This window comes from Lepisosteus oculatus, chromosome 8 (assembly GCF_040954835.1).
Source record: "Lepisosteus oculatus isolate fLepOcu1 chromosome 8, fLepOcu1.hap2, whole genome shotgun sequence".
Taxonomy (NCBI): domain Eukaryota; kingdom Metazoa; phylum Chordata; class Actinopteri; order Semionotiformes; family Lepisosteidae; genus Lepisosteus; species Lepisosteus oculatus.
The window spans coordinates 6830176-6848312 of NC_090703.1; the positions used below are offsets into that span (position 1 = coordinate 6830176).

An 18137-nucleotide genomic window follows, 5' to 3' on the forward strand; every position below is an offset into this window, starting at 1 on the left:
GCTGAGAATCTATTTGTGGTTTGCTTTGCAGATATAATGGTTGGAATGGGTTACTCTCGTGAAGAAATTCACGAGTCTCTTGCCCGGATGAAATATGATGAAATAACAGCCACTTACTTGCTGCTGGGAAGGAAGTCCTCAGAGGTAAGGCTTGAGGGCCTCATGTATTAATGATGGTTATAAATGTTCATCTTTAGCATCATGCTAGAGCCCTGTGTATGCAGCATTCAGCCTGCTCGGAGAAACGCAAGGCTTTAATCCTTCTGGTGGTGTAGCCCTGCTCTCATGCTAATTAGGCTGGCTTTCTTCCTGGGGCGTCACTTGCACCATTGAGCAGAGTATCCAAGATGCCAAACTGCTTGATTTCATGCATACTGTATAATGATAACTGTAATTGTTTATTATAGGGTTTCTAAAAAATTCCCTCTTTTGCTTGATGCTTTTGCACAAAGCTGTGCCTTTTTGGTGCTTCGCTCTGGCTTTTATTTCCGTTCCGAAGAGACAGCCCTGTGACACCTCACGGCTCTTTCTCAAGGGAGTGTTTATTAAAAACCCGAAAAGGGAGGCATATTAATAGACATTCGGAAGAGGTGACAGCTGCGGTCTTGCAGAGCTGCGCACGGTTGATATTTATTCTGTTATTTTTTCCCACTTGCAGTTGGAGGCGAGTGATTCCAGCTCCAGCAGCAATCTTTCCTTGGCCAAAGTCAGGCCTAGCAGCGAGCTGAACAACGGCACGGGGCAGTCTCCCTCCCATCACAAGGTCCAGAGGAGCATATCGTCCAGCCAGAAGCAGAGGCGGTACAGCGATCAGGGTGAGTGTTGTGTACCCCTGGGCCCTGCACTAAACCGCCCCTCTGTTCACGCTTTCCTGTGGAGGGGAGGTTTGGGTGTGAGCAGTGGCCCAGTCCCTGAGCTGGGATTAAAACCAGATTTGATTGACCTCTCCCTCCCTCTCCCTCTCCCTCTCCCTCTCCCTCCCTCTCTCCGTTCATTCTGCCCTCCTCCCCAGCCGGCCCCTCGGTTCCCTCTGGGGCGAGCTACCCCAAGAGGAGTCAGACGAGCACCACCGACAACGACCTGAAGGAGGAAGGGGTCCAGCCCAGGAAGTCGAGCAGCAGTGCGGCGGGGGGGCGGGGCGTTGCCCCCCCGAGCCCCATGCTGGGCAACGCTAGCAACCCCAACAAGGCCGATATTCCCGACCGCAAAAAGGGCTCCGCCGCCCCCAGCGTGAGTGTACCCCTCTGTAAAACTCCTGGGCGTCTCGGTGGGGGAGTTCCATGGTTTTCTGTAGAGACACTTGCATCCCTGCATGAAGAGCAGTTGCCATGCTTTCTGATTGGCCTTAGGTATTGGTATAAGTATGCTTTCTGTTTGACTTATCTGGGGTAGTGGTAATGAAAAAATATTGGTCCTCTTTTAAAAATAATGTAGTTACAGTGCTTAGGTCGGGAAGCAGTAGAGATCGGCTCTGCAGTGGTTTTCTTTTCTTTTCCGAAAGCCATGTTTCAGATGTAGTATTGGCGTATCTTGCGGGTGAGGTGTTGCCTTTCATGCAGCGATTGTTTGGTCTGAGCGATCCGTCTTAATCGACGTCTCCCCTCTTTCGGATGCAGAATAACTCGGTCTCCGGAGGGATGACCCGGAGAAACACGTACGTGTGCAGCGAGAGAAACAGCACAGACAGGCACTCCGTCATCCAAAACGGCAAAGAGAACAGGTAATGAGTCTCTCCCCTCTGTGCTGAAATAGGTCCGAGTCAGACGCTAGGGCTGGGAACATCGTGTAGCTGCAGCACAGACCTCAGAACACAGAGCAGGGCTACAGCATCTGGAACAAAGTTGATTCCAGGCGGGGTTTTTTGTGTGGTGCATCTCCCACCTGTGTTCTGCAAGGGACTTGCCTGCTCATTTTTATTTGACTTGAGCTATGTGGTTGGTATTTTGGTTCTGGTTTGAATTGCATACATCTTGTGAGAGGATAAATACACTTATCATCTATAGTATTAGCATGATGCAGCATTTAAAAAAATACATATTTTGGATTTGGCACCCGCCCCAGTACTGATTAATTAATTACAAGATTAGCTCTTGCTTTTTTTTTTTCTAGCTTTTTTTAATCTGAGAATCGAATTGAGATCCAACTTTATGATGTTACAAGTCCACAGCCTCAAAGACGTCTCTTCCAATATGATGTTTGTAAAATCCCATTTTTAAGATAGAGGTATCGGACTGCTCGCCTGGGCTGTGCTCATCTTGAAGCACATCCACCCGTACCCCACTGCCATGGCAGGCCCAGGGATAATTTTTCCCACTTTGCGTTTTTTCCATTTTTTTTTCCTCCCCTAATATCTTTCTTCATCCGGTTTCATGAATGAATTGCTTAAAAAGAGGGAGAAGGCAGAGTTAAAGGTTCCCCTTCCTCTTTCTTTTCCTCTGCTTCTCTGTGTGTGGATTTTTTGGGGGGTACTCATGCAGATTTCACTGTTGTGTTCACTTTCTGCCCGCCTCTGCCTGGCCTGCCTGCCGCCGCCTCCACTGCGCCCCCCCTCACCCCCCCCCGCCCGCCACTTTCACAGCCTGACCGAAATGTCAGCTAGCACGACTAGCCCCTCCGCGTGCGCGGCGGCGGCGGCGGAGCTCGCCACCTCCTCCTCCTCTGCCTCCGCGCGGCTGCAGCATCAGAAGTCGATGTCCGCCTCGGCCTCGGGCCACCCCGCCCGCGCCACGCCGCCGCCCGCTGACGGCGGTGCCGATGTCTTCAGGCAGATGTAAGCCTCAGGAGCGGAGCGGTCGTCTGTCTGCACCCCGCGTCCTCACCTCTGTGCTGCCCGCAGCTCCCTGACCCGCCCCGGCACTCCCCCCCTGCGTCTGTGCTGTGCGCGTTTGCTCCTGTATCTTCCTCACGACTCCTTCCTGCTCGCTTGTCCGTTTTAGCAAGCGTGTTGTAACCCCCCCGCCCCGGTTAACGCATCTTTAACTTGCATTCTTAGCTCTTTTGGTTTGTTTTAATCACGTACCTCATCTGGTTTGTTAGTTGTAGTGTGTTGGGGGGGGGGGCTCGCCGTGGAGTTTTGAGCGCTAACACGACGCAAGAGTGCATTCTCACGCTGATGGTAGTCAGCTTTGCCGTTCATTAACATAGGCCGCCATCTTTGACTCTGATGGGCGGTTCACTCCTGGAGCCTTCTGGTTTCTTTACATCCTCTCGTATCGACGTGCTTGGAGCCAGCTGTTAACAGGGACTGATTTGCAGTACTGCTGTTCCCTGGCCTTTACTTGTGGAGGATTATTAGTTAGCTATGAAACCTGATGAGCTACAGCCCTCCAGGAGTGAGCGCCACTGGGAAAGGCCAATGTACTGCACAGCAGGTGTTTAAATTGGTTGAGCAGTTGATCAGATGTTTTGAAACCACTGGGTAAAGGGCATTTTTTTTTTGTGAGGCCGCTGCTTCTGAATTTCAGAGTTTCTGGTATTTTTTTATGGTTCTCTCGGGCTAGAATCCCAACCCGAGAGAACCTTTGTAAAAATGGGCTAGAGAGGTGAACAAGGTGTACAAAGGGAAATGAGAACACCAGGTAAGACTTGTATCGGAAAAAACGTGGTTTTGTCAAAAATGAAGAAGAAAATTACATCTGGCTTTGTGTTTTTGCTTGAAATGAACAATTAGTTTGCCGAGAGGTTTCCTATGGTTTTGATCTTGGGGAAAAAAGGATGTGTGGCTAAGCGTTACGTCATTTGATGCTGGCACTGGAGTCATGGTGCCACAGTTTCGGCTTGCGTTGGAAGAGATGATTGTTTCAAGGCTTCTTTCAGGGTTCTGCTTTTCGAAGGCATGCGCTCAATTTGTAGTTTATCCATTCAAGCAGGAACTCTCTGATGAAGCGTTTCCCTGTAGATGAATTAGCTTGAACTTTATTCCAAAATAAAGTTAAAGTCTCTGGAAATTCTCCATCCTTGATATCGTGTAACATCACGGGAGCACTGATTCACTCGAGCCAGAAAACTGGAAGCAAACGCTTTCATGTTTCTTGTGTCTGTGTGTGGATGGTGAAGTTTAAAGCCTGGATGTTTTTTTTAATGACTGGTGCCTTGTTTATTCATTCATGTCAGCCTGCGAACTGGAAGCCGTGCTGGTCCCAGCATGCTTTCTTGCCCTCCGTGGACTAGTTGCTCTATCCCCCTGGCCCTCTGTATCCTGCTCTGACTGCTATGGGGCGTCACCCGCTGCGTTCCTCTGCTCTCCGAGCTGCCATGCTGCGGAAGTCTGTCCTGTGGTGTGGTGTCCTTCTCAGTGACAGGAGATGGACATGTTGACCACAGAGGCGCTTGCGGTCCTTGGCCAGGCCTGCGTGTTGGCAGGAGGATACCTGCGTAGTCTCCCTTCCTCAGAGGGGTGTACACCAGCTCGGGAGGAAACTGTAGGAGGTCTCGCAGGCCGATTTTGCGAGGATTTCTCGCTTGGAGCGTGTCCGCGGGAAAGACGAGCACCGTTGTGGGCTGTGATCCCCTGTTCCCCCTCGCAGCAGTCCTGGAGGAGTGTGTGAGAGTGTCCAGTGTGTTAACCGTGCTCTGCTGCTCCTCTCTCTTCCCCCCAGCACCACCCCCAGCCCGCGCAACCCCGTGGCCTCCACCCACAGCATCACCAGCGCCACCACGCCCGACCGCCTGCGCTTCCCGCGCGGCACGGCCAGCCGCAGCACCTTCCACGGCGGCCAGCTCCGGGAGCGCCGCACCGCCACCTACAACGGGCCGCCCGCCTCGCCCTCGCTCTCGCACGACGCCACGCCCCTGTCCCAGACGCGCAGCCGCGGCTCCACCAACCTCTTCAGCAAGCTCACCTCCAAGCTGACGCGCAGGTAGGCGGGCCGGCGCCGGCGCCCGGGGGGGCTCCTGCCTTCCTCGGCTTTGCTCGCTCCCCCCAGGGGAGCGCCCAGGCCTCTCCCCACGCGAGAGGCCCGTTCTCGGAGACCGGGATGGTAACAAAACTGAACGTCGGCCTTCCACCTCAACACTGCCCCCAGGCCACAGACGGAGGTGGTTGTTACCATCCGGGGTCTCTCCTCCGTCTTCCTGCTGGCCTCGACACCCGAGCTCACTGGGAATCGGGGCTTCATTTTAAACCCAGGGCCTGTTGCTGGCTGTCCCTCCAGCGTGCAGACTGGAAAGACAGGCCGTCTGCAGGTCTGGGCTTGGAACGGAGGCCCTTCTTTTCTCTTCCCTGAGTTACGTCCCGCGGGACGTCTGCATGGCGTCTTCGCAAAGAAATGGGATCTTTAAAAAAGTCCCAAAGTAAAGGTTTTTCTTTCTGTCTCTTCTGTTCATTTCATGCCATAGCTGAAAGGCTCCAGTGTTGAGCTGTAGATTTATGTTCATGTTGCGCTTTTACCTGTGGCATTTAAATGTCAGTCTTTCTGTTCCGCCATACACTCGACGTCTGTTAGTGGCAGCTTCTCTCTTCTGATGTCTTACAGGTGGAGCATTTTTACACACAGATTTTAAGTTGTGCCTTAATTATATATGTGTGTGTAATTATGCGTTATATACCATTTAAAAAATCATTAAGGTTACTTGAACGTTGACAAAATGCTAGGGTTACAATTTTACTATATTATAAATATTTTCCAATTTAAAAAAATTACAGTAAATTCCCTAAATTAAAGTCAGTATTGACTTACAGTATATGTGGAATTACTCTAATTCAGAGAGCCTGCAATTCAGGAAGGGGGAATTAACAAAAATTGTACTCCAAGGGGAGTTTAATATTAAAACCATTGTAGTGATCTCCCATGTGAATGAAAAAAATAAACAGAGATGGGCTTTCTCTCTGAATAAGATTTCAAGCAAAATTCCTCTTGGCCCACGTTACCAAGTTGTGCTGCAGAAGTGAAATATTAGATTCTGTGGGATAGTTTTCTTCACGTAAATGAGACGACTGAAGTAGCCTGTAGTGTTGTGCTAAAGCATAGCGGATCGCATTTTCTCATTTCTTGTTAACAAGCTGAAGAACCTTGTAATATCTGTAAATAAGCAGACATGATCGTTCTTTAAGTTAATGAACACCGGCCCTGGCACAGAGCATGAGCTGTGATAGGAACAAGCGATTTAGGCCACAAATATGTCTCATTTCAGTGGGTGAAGAAATCAATCTGGTCCCGGCTGTTTCAGCGCTTAAAATGTGGTTCTGAAACTGGGAATCAAAATCAACTTCCTTGCTACTGGTCACTCAGTTCTGTTTTTGTTTCATTATGCATCATTATGGATTCTCTCATTTTTTCTTTACTCATTCAGATTGTCTGTTTTTTTTCTTCTGATTTTTCCCTTTACGTTTTTTTTTACTGCCTTTTTTTTTTGTAGAAACATGTCATTCAGGTTTACCAAAAGGTAGGACCTCCAATTGGCTGCTTCTGTGATTAACACGAGACGTAGGCTGTTAATCGTTAACCGAACTGACTGAACTCGCTGCTTGAGACTAAACCCGCCGGTGGCGCGAGGGGCGGAGCCAGCGAGCGGCCCCGGGTCACACGTGTGCGCCGTGCGTTGACGAGCATGTCTGCCGCAGCTGCTGTCCCTGCGGCTCGGCGGAGAACCAAAAAATCAGAACAAACACTACTAATCTCCCATGCATGCCTTTCTGCAGAACTGGGGTTTGTGCACATCGCTGATGTGTTTTTGTGTTTGCCCAGCCCCCCCTCCCAATGCACGGGCGTGTTTACCATTTGCCAACACGTTGTTTTGGTGCAGGTAAGTTTTTTCCAGTGTGCCTTAGCCACAAAGGTACCGTGCCTAAAAAATAAATAAATCAAACTGCGACCCCCCACCCTCCCCCGTTATTAATGTCTGTCGAAGACAGGCTTGGGACCGCCTGCTGGCGAAATGTCTGGGAAGAGAAATCTGCGAGTTAAGTTGGGTTACACAGTGGAGAGGAGAGAGACCCTTTCGGTGGAGGCAGCTAGTTTTATTTTATGAGTCGTTGTATGAGCTGTAGGTCCCTGAGGAGGGCAGGCAGTCAAGCGCTGAATCGCACTTTATCCTGAGTCCATAGCCTTCCTAGCATGAGATGACTCCTCGATGGAGGCGTTAGGCCGTGGGCGAGGTGGGCTTTGGCAGTGTGAAGACCCTCTGTCAGAGCTGTGCACCCCCACCTCCACTCCTTCATCTTATGAATGCCAATGCTGACCAGAGTGTTCAGCATGACACTCACACAGTCATGCTATGTGCTCTCGGGCAGTAGTTTTCTTTCGGTCCAGAATACTCAGGAAGTTCAGTTTTGTTGCATCCAAGTAGGGAAAGGTTGTGTTCTACCAACGCTGAAAACTGTGAATAACAGCACAAAGAGGCAGTCTCGAGGAAACGACCTGATTTTGCTCCTGCTCTGTGTAGGCCTGTGCAGTATTCTGTATGCACCAGGAGTGCAGGCGACTCTTCATGTCAATCTGTTGCGACTGGACGGTGAATTGTTGTTGGTTGATGAAGGCTGGCCCAAGTGCTGGCCTGAAGCTGCATGCCAAAACCACACAAAGGTATGAAGACAAGACCTCATATGTCCAGGCCTCAGTGAACCAGCCACTTCTGTTCCTGCAGAACCCATCCTCCTCTACCAGCCCCTCTCGGACTGCTCTTCCCCAGTTCCGGCCCACAGTCCAGTTGAAATCTGAAAACGTTTGCAGAGGAAGAAGAGCTGATGTGAAATGTCAGTCTGTAGCATTGACACTTATGTATAGCGATATCAAAGGGGTTGAAGTTCTTGATCACGCTGAAGAGATTATAACCACATCAGTTAACCTTAGCAGTGCGGCTTTACTTTGGTCTTTCAGTGCACCAATAGACAAAAACCGTATTCACAGATACCACACAGCATTTAGCTTTCCTGACATTTTTTCTTGGCAAAACTCTTTTTTTTTATAAGAACATTTATTTTCCCATGACAGTTGTCTGGTTTCACCAGGGTAGTGGGAGTAGTCTGAGAACAGGAGGTGATCTCATGTCTTGACATGCCAGTGACATGCCTCTCTGTTTATAGTGGCCCAGTGCTTGGCTGGCTGGCCTGCCCAAGCAGTCATTGCTCATGGCTTCATCTCAGAATGCCGTAATTGTTCTCGAGGAGGGGCAGCAACGAAATTGAAGCATGATAATAGTTGGATCCATGGGAGTGGGGGGCTGAAGAATTCTGGTCTGCTGAACGCGATGTATAATGCCCATACACTGTTGGTTAATCCCGAAACAAGAAGAAACCATACAAGCTCATGGCTGGGACACTGAGCTGTTTCTAGACCAAGGGTCTGTAACTCTGGTGTACAGGGACGACTACAGTATTTATAAAGGTATAATATTAGAAACTGAATTAGAACAATTGGATTTACAAAAAAAGGGCGTTTTAGAGAACAGGTAGAGAACATGAAAATGGAAGAGAAGCCCAGGTGGACCTGAGGTGTGGCGTTGATGGCCTCCGTGTTTGTCCGGCCCAGAAGCCCTTGCACAGGGGAGTCCCCGTGTGCCCCGCGTTGACCTGGTGCACGCAGGCTTTGCAAAGTGCTCTGGGAGTCGGTGCTCCTCCGGTGGCCGAGCTCAAGTTCCTTCACGGTGCCGATTGTGAAGCGCTTGTCCTGTCACTCCACCACTCCATCCACCCATCTTGGCATCTCGGCTCCCCACCACCACCACCACCACCACCACCACCACACACACCGTTTCTGTTGAAATCGCTCATCTTATCCCTCGGTTGATTCTTATTCCTGCGTGGGACAGTGTGTGAGCAAATGTCTGGGAAGGAGGAGGGGTTTACAGGCCAGTCAGGGCCAGGGAAACGCCAGACCGCCTCCTTTCAGAACTTTTCACCGCCTGAAGGCGCAGCGTAAGCGTGTAGCAGCACCTCGCTTCATGTTCAGTTTTGTGGCAAATTGCACGATTAGGCTCAATCGTTGAGTTGGAAGTGCACACGATTCCAAACGGGGATCATTCCCATCGCAAAAATAATTGGCTCACCCAGTATTCTTGTGTTTTTAAACGGTTAAGACTATTCATGTCCTAGTCTGTGGGGTTTCTGTAATTAAGGTCCCTGCACTGGTTCCTTACAAAAACGAAATCAGTTAGTCTTCGCAGAACAGAGACGGCGATGAGCTCTGATTAGTCAATTGACCTAACACCCATTTTGTTGCACAAAAACCTTGATATAAGCTTATATAAGGCTCTAAAGGACATTTCAGAAAGATCTGAGCCGTAAACCCAAATTCTCAGCGTTTCTGAGGATTCATTAGTTCCACAGTTTCTTTCTTCAGCTGTGAGTTGATTTGGAGAAGCCACACGCTCAGTTCTCGCGCTCATTGAGCATAGGAGAAGGCAGGGTCAAGTCTTTCGTTGGGCCGTTTGCTGAGTTTATTGCAGTGATGCTGATGAAACCTGACTTGTCTGTGCAGTTCAATTCTTGACTTTTCCTTCCCTCAGGGTCAGTATTGACCCAACCAAACGACAGCCTTCAAACAAATCAGGGCCTGCCAATCCTTCTGCCCCTGGATCAAAGACTGTTAGTAAGTCTTCAGTCTATAAATCTTTCCTCTTCTTGACATTTGTTTCTGTGATCATGTCTTACATCTGAATTTTTTTATTTTTGTTATTTTGTTTCTCAAGAAAAGCAAAGCGTTTTTCAGAATCCATCTTTTCTTGCAGATTCAGGAGCAGAAGATATAGAAAGTTGTAGAAAATCGGAGATGGAGAACTAGAGTAAGGGGATCACTTAAAAACGATTCTTTCAAAATGTTCCAGGACTTTGTGGTACCCACAGATCTGCAGAAAGCGACGCTATACATGTGTCAGATTCAGTAAAACATGAACACATAAGTGCCATGCCTCTTCCTGTATGTGTGCTTCTGCACTAGTATTGCATGTCCCCACACACAGTAAGGTAGATGACCCTTTCCTGCCCTTCCCACAGCCTGACCTTGGAAATTTGTATGTTGTTCTTGTAGCCTGTCCAGCCTAAAGATTAGAATGCATTGCAGGGTCCTGAAAGGCTTCCCTTTCTAGAATGACTGGAGAGAGATGCACAATACCGGGGTCTGTTTTAGGAAGTCCAGACCATGGCTAAAGACACCTCCAAGGAGAGTCGGCTCCACCACTCCAAAAGACCATGAGAAAATCCACCGCAGTCCAGGGAGACTAATTCAAAATCGCTCAGCGAGACTGCCTGAGCTGAGCCCCTCCTTCCCAGGCTTCGGAGCTACAGGAAACAGCCCCCCCCCCCCGCCGACATCAGTGCTGTCTGCTCATGTGTGCGTGGTGGTGCAGCTGCTCCTCCCAGATTTAGATGTAGTCTCACACTAGATAAAACCGTGCCTGTGTCCAAGACACACAGCAGCAGTGAGCTGTACCAGCTGTAAGCTCCACGCCTCCCGCCAGTGAGGCTGCAGTAACGTGAGGACAGCACAACAGTGACAGTTCACTCAACGGGGATCTGAACCTGGGCCTTGAGCTGACAGCTGGCTCCTTTCACACAGGAGGAGGAGGAGGCAGCAGCCTGTTAGGTCTGGGTAAAAAAGTCTGAGCAGTTGTCCATTATTTAAATTGGGCTCCTAAATTTTGCCTACATTTATGGGCTTGTGAGAATGGTCAAAGAAATTCAGTGTTCTTTCTCTGATAGATCTGAGCTTTTTTGCATCCAACCCAGAGGAAAGCAGAGCCAGACCATACAGCCCGTAAAGCACGGAGCGCTGTTGCTCGCCTGGTGGTTGGCACTCTGTTGCTCCGTTGCACGTCACTTGTGCCCGTTTTCTCAAACGTTTTCTCTGTTCCACTTCTGCTGTAAAGCAAACCCTAAGTGGCACCATGCTGTCAGAGGTGCAGATGAGGGGTGTTCCTTTCCAGTCAGGCGTGAGAAATAATGGCTGTAAAGAGAGGGGCTCTGGTGACGGATTTGGCCAGTTGGTTTTCATAGGAACGAGCAAAAATGCCGGTGCTCCGATTAAAGCAGTCCGAGTTTCATTTTTGCCAGTGTAAAGTTTTTTTTTTTCTCTCGGAGTACGGCACCTTGGCCATTAAACCGGACGGATTTGCATCTCGAGCTGTGTTTCGGGCCATGTGGTAGTCAGTGAGTGCTTGCCCCTCCCATCCCTCTCACAAGGTTGTTTCGGAAAGGTCCCAGCTTCTAGTTCCCACGCCAGCTGAAGGAACTCCTCAGTGTAGCCATGCCTTCCACCATCCCTGGTCTGGAGCTCTTCGAAAGGGGCTTTGTCAGTTTGCCTCTGAGGTGTCGGAGGCAGCCACGGCTTCGACAGCTAGTCTTCCTCTCTCAGCCACTGACACCCCTGCTCAGAGCTAGACCGGACTGCATGATCCAGATGTGGTGGTGTAGGGTGTGCATGCGTGTACCGTGTGTATCTTGTGTGCGTCTGTGCGCGTCTGTAACATCTGTAACTGTGCGCACACAAGCATCAACACTCCAGTATGCGTAGTTAATGCCCAGTATCCACTGAAGTGTCTGTACTCAGGTTGTGTTGGATTCTGTTGTTAAAGAAACAAGAAAGTAACTTGCCAGCTAGATCAGTTTGTGTTTTGCAAAACCCAGACGTGTCTACTTGTAATTACAAAAAGCAATTCTCATTCTCATTGGCCTCATAAGGCTTCACTGTTGCGTAGCACAAGCACTTTATGATTAGTTTCTGTAAATTTAATGGATCGCTTTTTCCTTATTAAGTTAGGTCTTTGCTGTTACCTGTGCATGCCCATTATTGCACTGCACAAGCACCCATCCACATACAGTGAAAGGCAGCATATTCGGGTCATTGAACTGGCTGATGGCTTTCTTGGTTTTATAACGGACAAACTGTATTTGTTTCTTCTCCTTGTATCTTTTAAAAGAGAGATTTTTTGGAGTCGCCATTGTACGTTCATTCTTCTTCACTGGGTGTAAGCTTTCTCTCTTTCTCTCCCCCCCTCTTCCTTCACGTGTGCTTTCGGATTGTCTCTCTCAAAGAGTCCCAACAGAGTTTGAGAGAAACGGCCGATTTGAGGGCTCAAGGTGAGACAGGGTGATCGTTGACGTTTGCCTTCTCAGATCTTCATCATCTTCCCCCCCCCCAGTCGCCCATGTGCTGTCGCTCCTCCCTTCCTGTGCCTGCTTGCTGAAGGCGTCCCATCAGGCTTTTCTTCTTTCTCCCTCCCAGTTTTGACCCGGTTGCTGATCCTCGCTTTGTGTTCGAGACCACCCCTTTGGTTTTCCATTGCACATTTTGATCAAGACACCTTTTTTTTTTTGGAATATCTTTTCACAGTTTTACTTTGGCCATATCTGTCTTCATTTTGGCTATGCAGTTGGTGAACAGCTTTAGTGTTAGATGTCGTAGTGTTAGATGTGTGGCGTACTTGAGGATATAGATGCCCTGATTTGACTTCGGGGGTGAAAGAAACACAGGGGGTCCCTTTCACAAAGAAATTCTATGCAAGGTCCGATTGGCGCCACCTCTTGCAGAAAGTCCTCATGTCCAAAGCAGGATAGTAGACTACTTTCCACGTGTAAAATTCTGCCTTACAGCATCTTTAACAGGCAGGCAGGCCCATTTTATTACACGGAGGTCTGCATTGAAGAAAGCAGGTTCTGTGTCATGCCGAGGGTCACAGGCTGTACTGGCACACAGACAGACAACCCAGCAACTCAGTTGTGTTGTGCTGTTGCTGTCAGTGGGTGGGGGTGTTCTGTTTCTGTCTGCAGAGTGCCCTGCAGTGTTGTTTTCAATGCTGTGGTTCCGCCTGCAGCCCTGTGCTGGCACCTAGTGGGCACAGTAGGGAAATGTTTTCTCTATCAAGCTCAACTACTGTTCTCACACAACAGAACAGTAGGCCATTTGCCTGCTTGCATTTTATTGTGTTACAGAGAGTGTGCAGAATGATGGATGAAGGGCAGGCTGTAGAGTTTCAAACTGAAGATGTATACAGTACTAAATCAAAAGCATTTGAATTATTTAAATTTAAATCTGTGCATCTCATTTAGGCTATGCAACTATTTCAATCAATTTTACAGCCTCTGCGGTATGCTAAGCTCTTTTCCATTCATTTTGTCACTGTTATACCTCCTTTTTTGTGATACCCCAAATCATATGATGTCAATGTTTGAATTTTTTATAAAAGCAAACCGTCTTCATGAACTGCACGCTATTCTGTTTGCATGCAGAGCTTTAATCTGCATCTTGTCTGTTGCATGTTCATGTCAAGTCACGAGAATGTTTTTCTTTCCTTGAGCTGCTTTTGTCTGTGAGCTATGTCCTGCATGGTTTACTCGCCTCTGTTGTTCAGTCTTACTGTGTTGCACCTTGAAGAAGATCACCAACAGACTGGTAACCTGGTCCTGTTTTTATTAGCCAGGCTGTTTATCAGGTTTATTTATCTTGGATTACACATTCATTTTACAGCCTTCAAGGGTCTTTGTTTAGGTCATAGATTGTCTGCTATATAGGGAAAATATCTCATTTGCCAGTCCAAGGCACAGATAAGTTCAACTGCACTGTCTAGTAACTCAGTATCCCGGGGCAGTCTTTGAAGGTAAGTCAAGTTCGTGTGGATCTTTTCTAGTGCAGGAAGTAAAGTTGTAGGTATGGAGAAATTGCTGGAGAAATTCCTGGATTGGTTTGCCCCTGGAGTAATGTACTGAAAGCTCTAGAGTACACATTTCACAGCACTGCCAACCTCACTCGGCAGATCCCCCAGCAGGTGCCCGCAACATTTGCACATGGTTAAAAATGTAACAAGAAAAGCTCTGCAGTGGCCATATTCAGTCGTCTGTAAAGAGTCCTGGGAAAGAAGCAATATAGATTTCTTGTTAGGGTAGCACGTAGGAGAGAATATTAAAATGTAATAAATACAGTTCCTGTCTTCAAAGTATTACAATGAGGGGGGAGAAAAATCCTGAATCGGACAATAGTTTTGGTAGGTTCTTCTAGACGTGCCAATCAAGGCTTTTCCAAGCTTAAGCAGTAGTAAGTAAAAGTATTATCCCTGGACTGAAGATTTCTTTTTCTGTAGGTTTAGTGTTCTTATTCCCCCTCTCAAAGCGATACTCAGTACGTACCCAGGGGGCAGAGCAGTCGGACACGAGGGCAGGTGCCGCAGGCCCCAGTCACCCGTCTAACTCTCCGTGTGTGTCCCCCCCTCTCCCCTCCAGTCGCAATGTATCTGGGGATCAAAAGGACGAAAACAAAGAAACCAAGCCCCGCTCCCTCCGATTTACCTGGAGTATGAAGACCACCAGCTCGATGGACCCTGGCGACATGATGAGGGAGATCCGCAAGGTCCTGGACGCGAATAACTGCGACTACGAGCAGCGGGAGAGGTTCCTGCTGTTCTGCGTGCACGGCGACGGCCGCGCGGAGACCCTGGTGCAGTGGGAGATGGAGGTGTGCAAGCTGCCCCGGCTGTCCCTCAACGGCGTGCGCTTCAAGCGCATTTCAGGAACATCCATAGCTTTCAAGAACATCGCTTCCAAGATTGCCAATGAGCTCAAGCTGTAAAGACGAGACGTGGTTTCGGCTGTAAATTCTTCAAGTAGCAGTTTCAGAAAAGTGTTTTTTCTCCAAAACACTCACAAAGTATGTATTGAAAATAATAATGTATAGAATAATGCTTAGGCAATAATTTCTTGCATCTTTGAAATGGTATTATTATTATAATTATTATTATTACTACTATTATGGAAATGAGAAGACTTCTTGAGCTGCTGGAGATCTGAGGATGGTTGGATTGAAGAATTGATCTTTTTTATTTTAAAGTGCACTACAGCATTAAGTAGCTACTGCATCCAGCAAGTTCCCTGCGTTCATTATTTCTCTGTCCAGCACAGATGAAAATAGGACTTCCGAAGAAAGCCTTGCTACCAATTTTCCTCTCGTATTGGTTTGCAGCCTGCTATTAAAAAAAAAAACTATGAAAAATAACTGCACAGATAAGTATTCAGAGGGTGAAGTTTTCTTCCGCGTGAACCTGGGAAAAAAAATTACTGAAACTTTTTGGCACCATAGGCTAAACTTGTGTCCAAGAGCAGATAAAAAAAAAAATTAAACTTGCTTGCCAGTACCCAAGGTGGTGAGTTACGTATCTGATAGGAGAATTTGTTGCACAAATTTTCTGACCAAATGCAATTTTGGGAAGTCATCTTCTCCGATTCATTTCCGTAAATCACTTTTAAACCTGGTGCTCAGGGTTCCCACACAGTTTATTTTGCAAAAAAAAAACAGGTTTGAAAAGTGTACCTGTGGAAATCTTCGCGACATGCAAAAAAAAAAGTAAAATACGTTTTTTAAGCGCATGGTAACGATGCGATGCGTTAATGAGCCCTGCGCCGATCTCGCAGACGCTCTGTGGTGAACAGTTCTGTGATGTTTGGGAAGCAGTGCATCAAGCAATGGAGCTTACTGGGTCCTTAACTTTGGTAAAGACTTTGTAGAGATCAGCAAGACTTTCTCTGTTTGGCAGATGTGAATATTTAGGCAGAACCTTTTTTATTGTACGTTTTCAGCTGTAATTGTAATTAAAACCATTTGCAGTCTGACCAGTACACAAGCTGGATTTGAAATGGATCGCCGTTCTGGGACAATGTTCATCTAAGTATGCCATTTTCAAGCTTTAGTATTTTTGTTTTTTTCCCCAAAAAAAAAAGTCAGCACTGTTTTACGAATGTAAATAATGTAACTTAGTTTTGCAAAAACTCCATATTGTTATACTTTTTTTTCTTTTTTAAGTCCTGTAATGAGCCAGGAAATATGGAATTTATGTAATTTGTCGCCAGGTAAGGTTCACCAGTGTCTCCATTAAAACATCCTAAAATCTCCTGAGGCTTTTGTCTTTCTCTTCCTTATTTCAAGAACTGCAGGGCACTGAGCGGAGGCAGATCAGGTGTGGTTGTGCCCTTTCTCTTCTTTTGATTTGGTTAAGGTTGTATGTATAATATCTCTTTGAAATCCCAACACTGGAAATCTTTAACGTGTATATTCTAAAACTTTTCAATGGTGTTAGGTGAAAAGTTTTTTTTTTTGCAGTTACTGCAGCATTTGCTTTTAGACAAAGATTTGGTTTGTCCTGCTAAGCAGGCTTGCTGTGAAAGTTGGAATCCATGCTTCTTTCAAGAAATGGTTAAATCCTAAGATAAATTACTAACAAACAGCTGAGATCGATGGGATTAATGTCCCCTTCAATTTTGGAAACTTGTAAAGTTTTTATTCTCATTCAACAGTGAAAAACCTGTTAATTCATAAATTTCTTGTCTAAGTGCACAGATCTGGCCAGTAGGTGTCACAAGCGTGCTGTATAACAGACCCAAGAGACAAAGATTTGTTTCATTTTTCCCCACTTTAATAAAAATAATCCTGACACGGAGCACTTTTTCTAGACACTCCACTCAAAGTGCTTAAAAGTTAATGGGGACTCCTCTCCACAACTAATGTGTAGGCCCCATCAAGATGATGCAATGGCAGCCAAAGTGCACCAGTATGCTCACCACACAGCTATCAGGGGGAAGGAGAACAGAGTGATGAAGTCAATTCAGAGATGGGGGATAATTAGAAGACCATGAGTGGTAAAGGCCAGGAGGCAATTTGTCCAGGACACCTGGGCAAGACCCCTACCTTTTTTGAGAAATGCCCTGAACACCCCTGCTCTTTTCAAGAAATGCCCTGGGATTTTTAATGACCACAGGGAGTCACGATCTAAGTTTTACATCTCATCTGAAGGGTGGTGCCTTTTTTTACAGTATAGTGTCCCCGTCACTATACTGGGGCATTAGGACCCACACAACCGTGGGATGGGTGCTACTGTACCTACTGGTCATACTAACACCTCTTCCAGCTTTCCCAGGAGGTGTCCCCTTCAGTTACTGGTCAGGTTCACACCTGCTGAGCTTCAGTTGGCTGCCAATTTTGAGTATTTTTTTAAGACGCTCTGAATCCTTGAATTAGAGTTCATGTTCTCTTGAAACATCTGTTTAAGGCACTAACCTGCACCTTTGAGGTTTCAGTCTTCAGTCAGGATGTATAGTATACTGCATACTAAACATTTAGCAGATAGTTGTATTCAAAGCTTGTCATTTTCCTCTATTCATACTTGCACGGTCTTTTAGAGTAGGATTTCGGTGTTTCATTTCATCTGAAGGTTGAAGAACAAAGAGGCTTAGTAACCTGCTCACGGTAACACAAAGAATCTGTGGGAGAACCAGAGCTTGAACTGGCAATGGCCTGGTAGCAAGTCTCTCACATAAACTTGAAATAATGCCTTGCATTAACAAGTAAAATGTGTGTCTTCAGGCTCAATCAGACTGGATCTTTTCCTGTTCTAAGCAGTGTTAAGCAGTCAGCTTTTGTGATATCCCCCTGGATGGAATCTAATCCAGGCTGGTACCTGTTTGTGTGGCTTGGTGAACTGGAGCAATTCGAGCACGTTGCTACAGGGTACAACAATTCTATCATTAGAGGCCAGAGCCCTATTCACTTTATGCAACCCCTTGCATTAACAGCAAATTCCAAAATACTTCACAAATAGAATGGATCCTCTTCAAATGCTGCAACTTGAAGGAGAACAGAGTAGCCATTTTGTACCGCCATATGCTGTTGAGTAGATGGGGTACAGAACTGAGAGAGTACCGAGCCAGTGGAAATGTACTCAAAATATAGTTTAAGAGTCATCTGAGCCTCATCAGTATCTGTTATTTCTTCTTCCAGTATTTTAAGAGACCAGTTTGAAATGTAACAGTCAAGTGTTCATGAGCCTATCTTCATGTGATAATGGAGTGAGTAATCTGAGGTTCTACAGTTTCTTCCTTTCAACGGAAAGCTGCCATACATTTTAAGAAACACAACACACCCTTCTGTGACCTGGTTTATTATTCTGCACGGCCAAGCTTCTGTAATTACAGCTTGGAGTGTTAATCAGCAGCCCTATCCGTCAACTGGCTCTCTGCTGCTTGAGGGAATATTGCAAGAGGAGTTAAAAGTGAGGCAGTGTACATTTTGCATCCCATCTTCAATTCCAGCATTATGATTGATGAAATGTGTCTTAGCCTTTAAATGCTTTCACTTAAAATCTGTACTTTATCTTGATAGAGCAATGCATGTTACAGGTACTGTTATCAAGGATGTACATGTTCCAAGAGATCTTACCAGTTA

The 18137-nt window shown here is 46.9% G+C and overlaps 1 protein-coding gene across 20 annotated transcripts in view; it reads left to right on the forward strand.

Moving 5' to 3' along the window:
- The window catches only part of mark3a (MAP/microtubule affinity-regulating kinase 3a), a 62172-nt gene extending 46356 nt beyond the window's left edge, over positions 1-15816 (forward strand). For 2 of the 20 annotated variants that reach the window (XM_069193088.1, XM_069193090.1), the window contains exons 11-19: positions 32-144; positions 659-815; positions 1013-1230; positions 1617-1720; positions 2579-2770; positions 4599-4859; positions 6358-6384; positions 11969-12013; positions 14150-15816. In XM_069193088.1, the coding sequence (XP_069049189.1) occupies positions 32-144; positions 659-815; positions 1013-1230; positions 1617-1720; positions 2579-2770; positions 4599-4859; positions 6358-6384; positions 11969-12013; positions 14150-14495 (1463 nt within the window). In that variant the 3' untranslated portion in view covers positions 14496-15816. Of the gene's footprint in view, positions 1-31; positions 145-658; positions 816-1012; positions 1231-1616; positions 1721-2578; positions 2771-4598; positions 4860-6357; positions 6385-9444; positions 9528-9666; positions 9721-11968; positions 12014-14149 lie in introns of all 20 variants that reach the window. The other 18 variants (XM_069193091.1, XM_069193093.1, XM_015350340.2 and 15 more) reach the window with 13 other exon arrangements.
- Positions 15817-18137: the final 2321 nt, after the last annotated feature.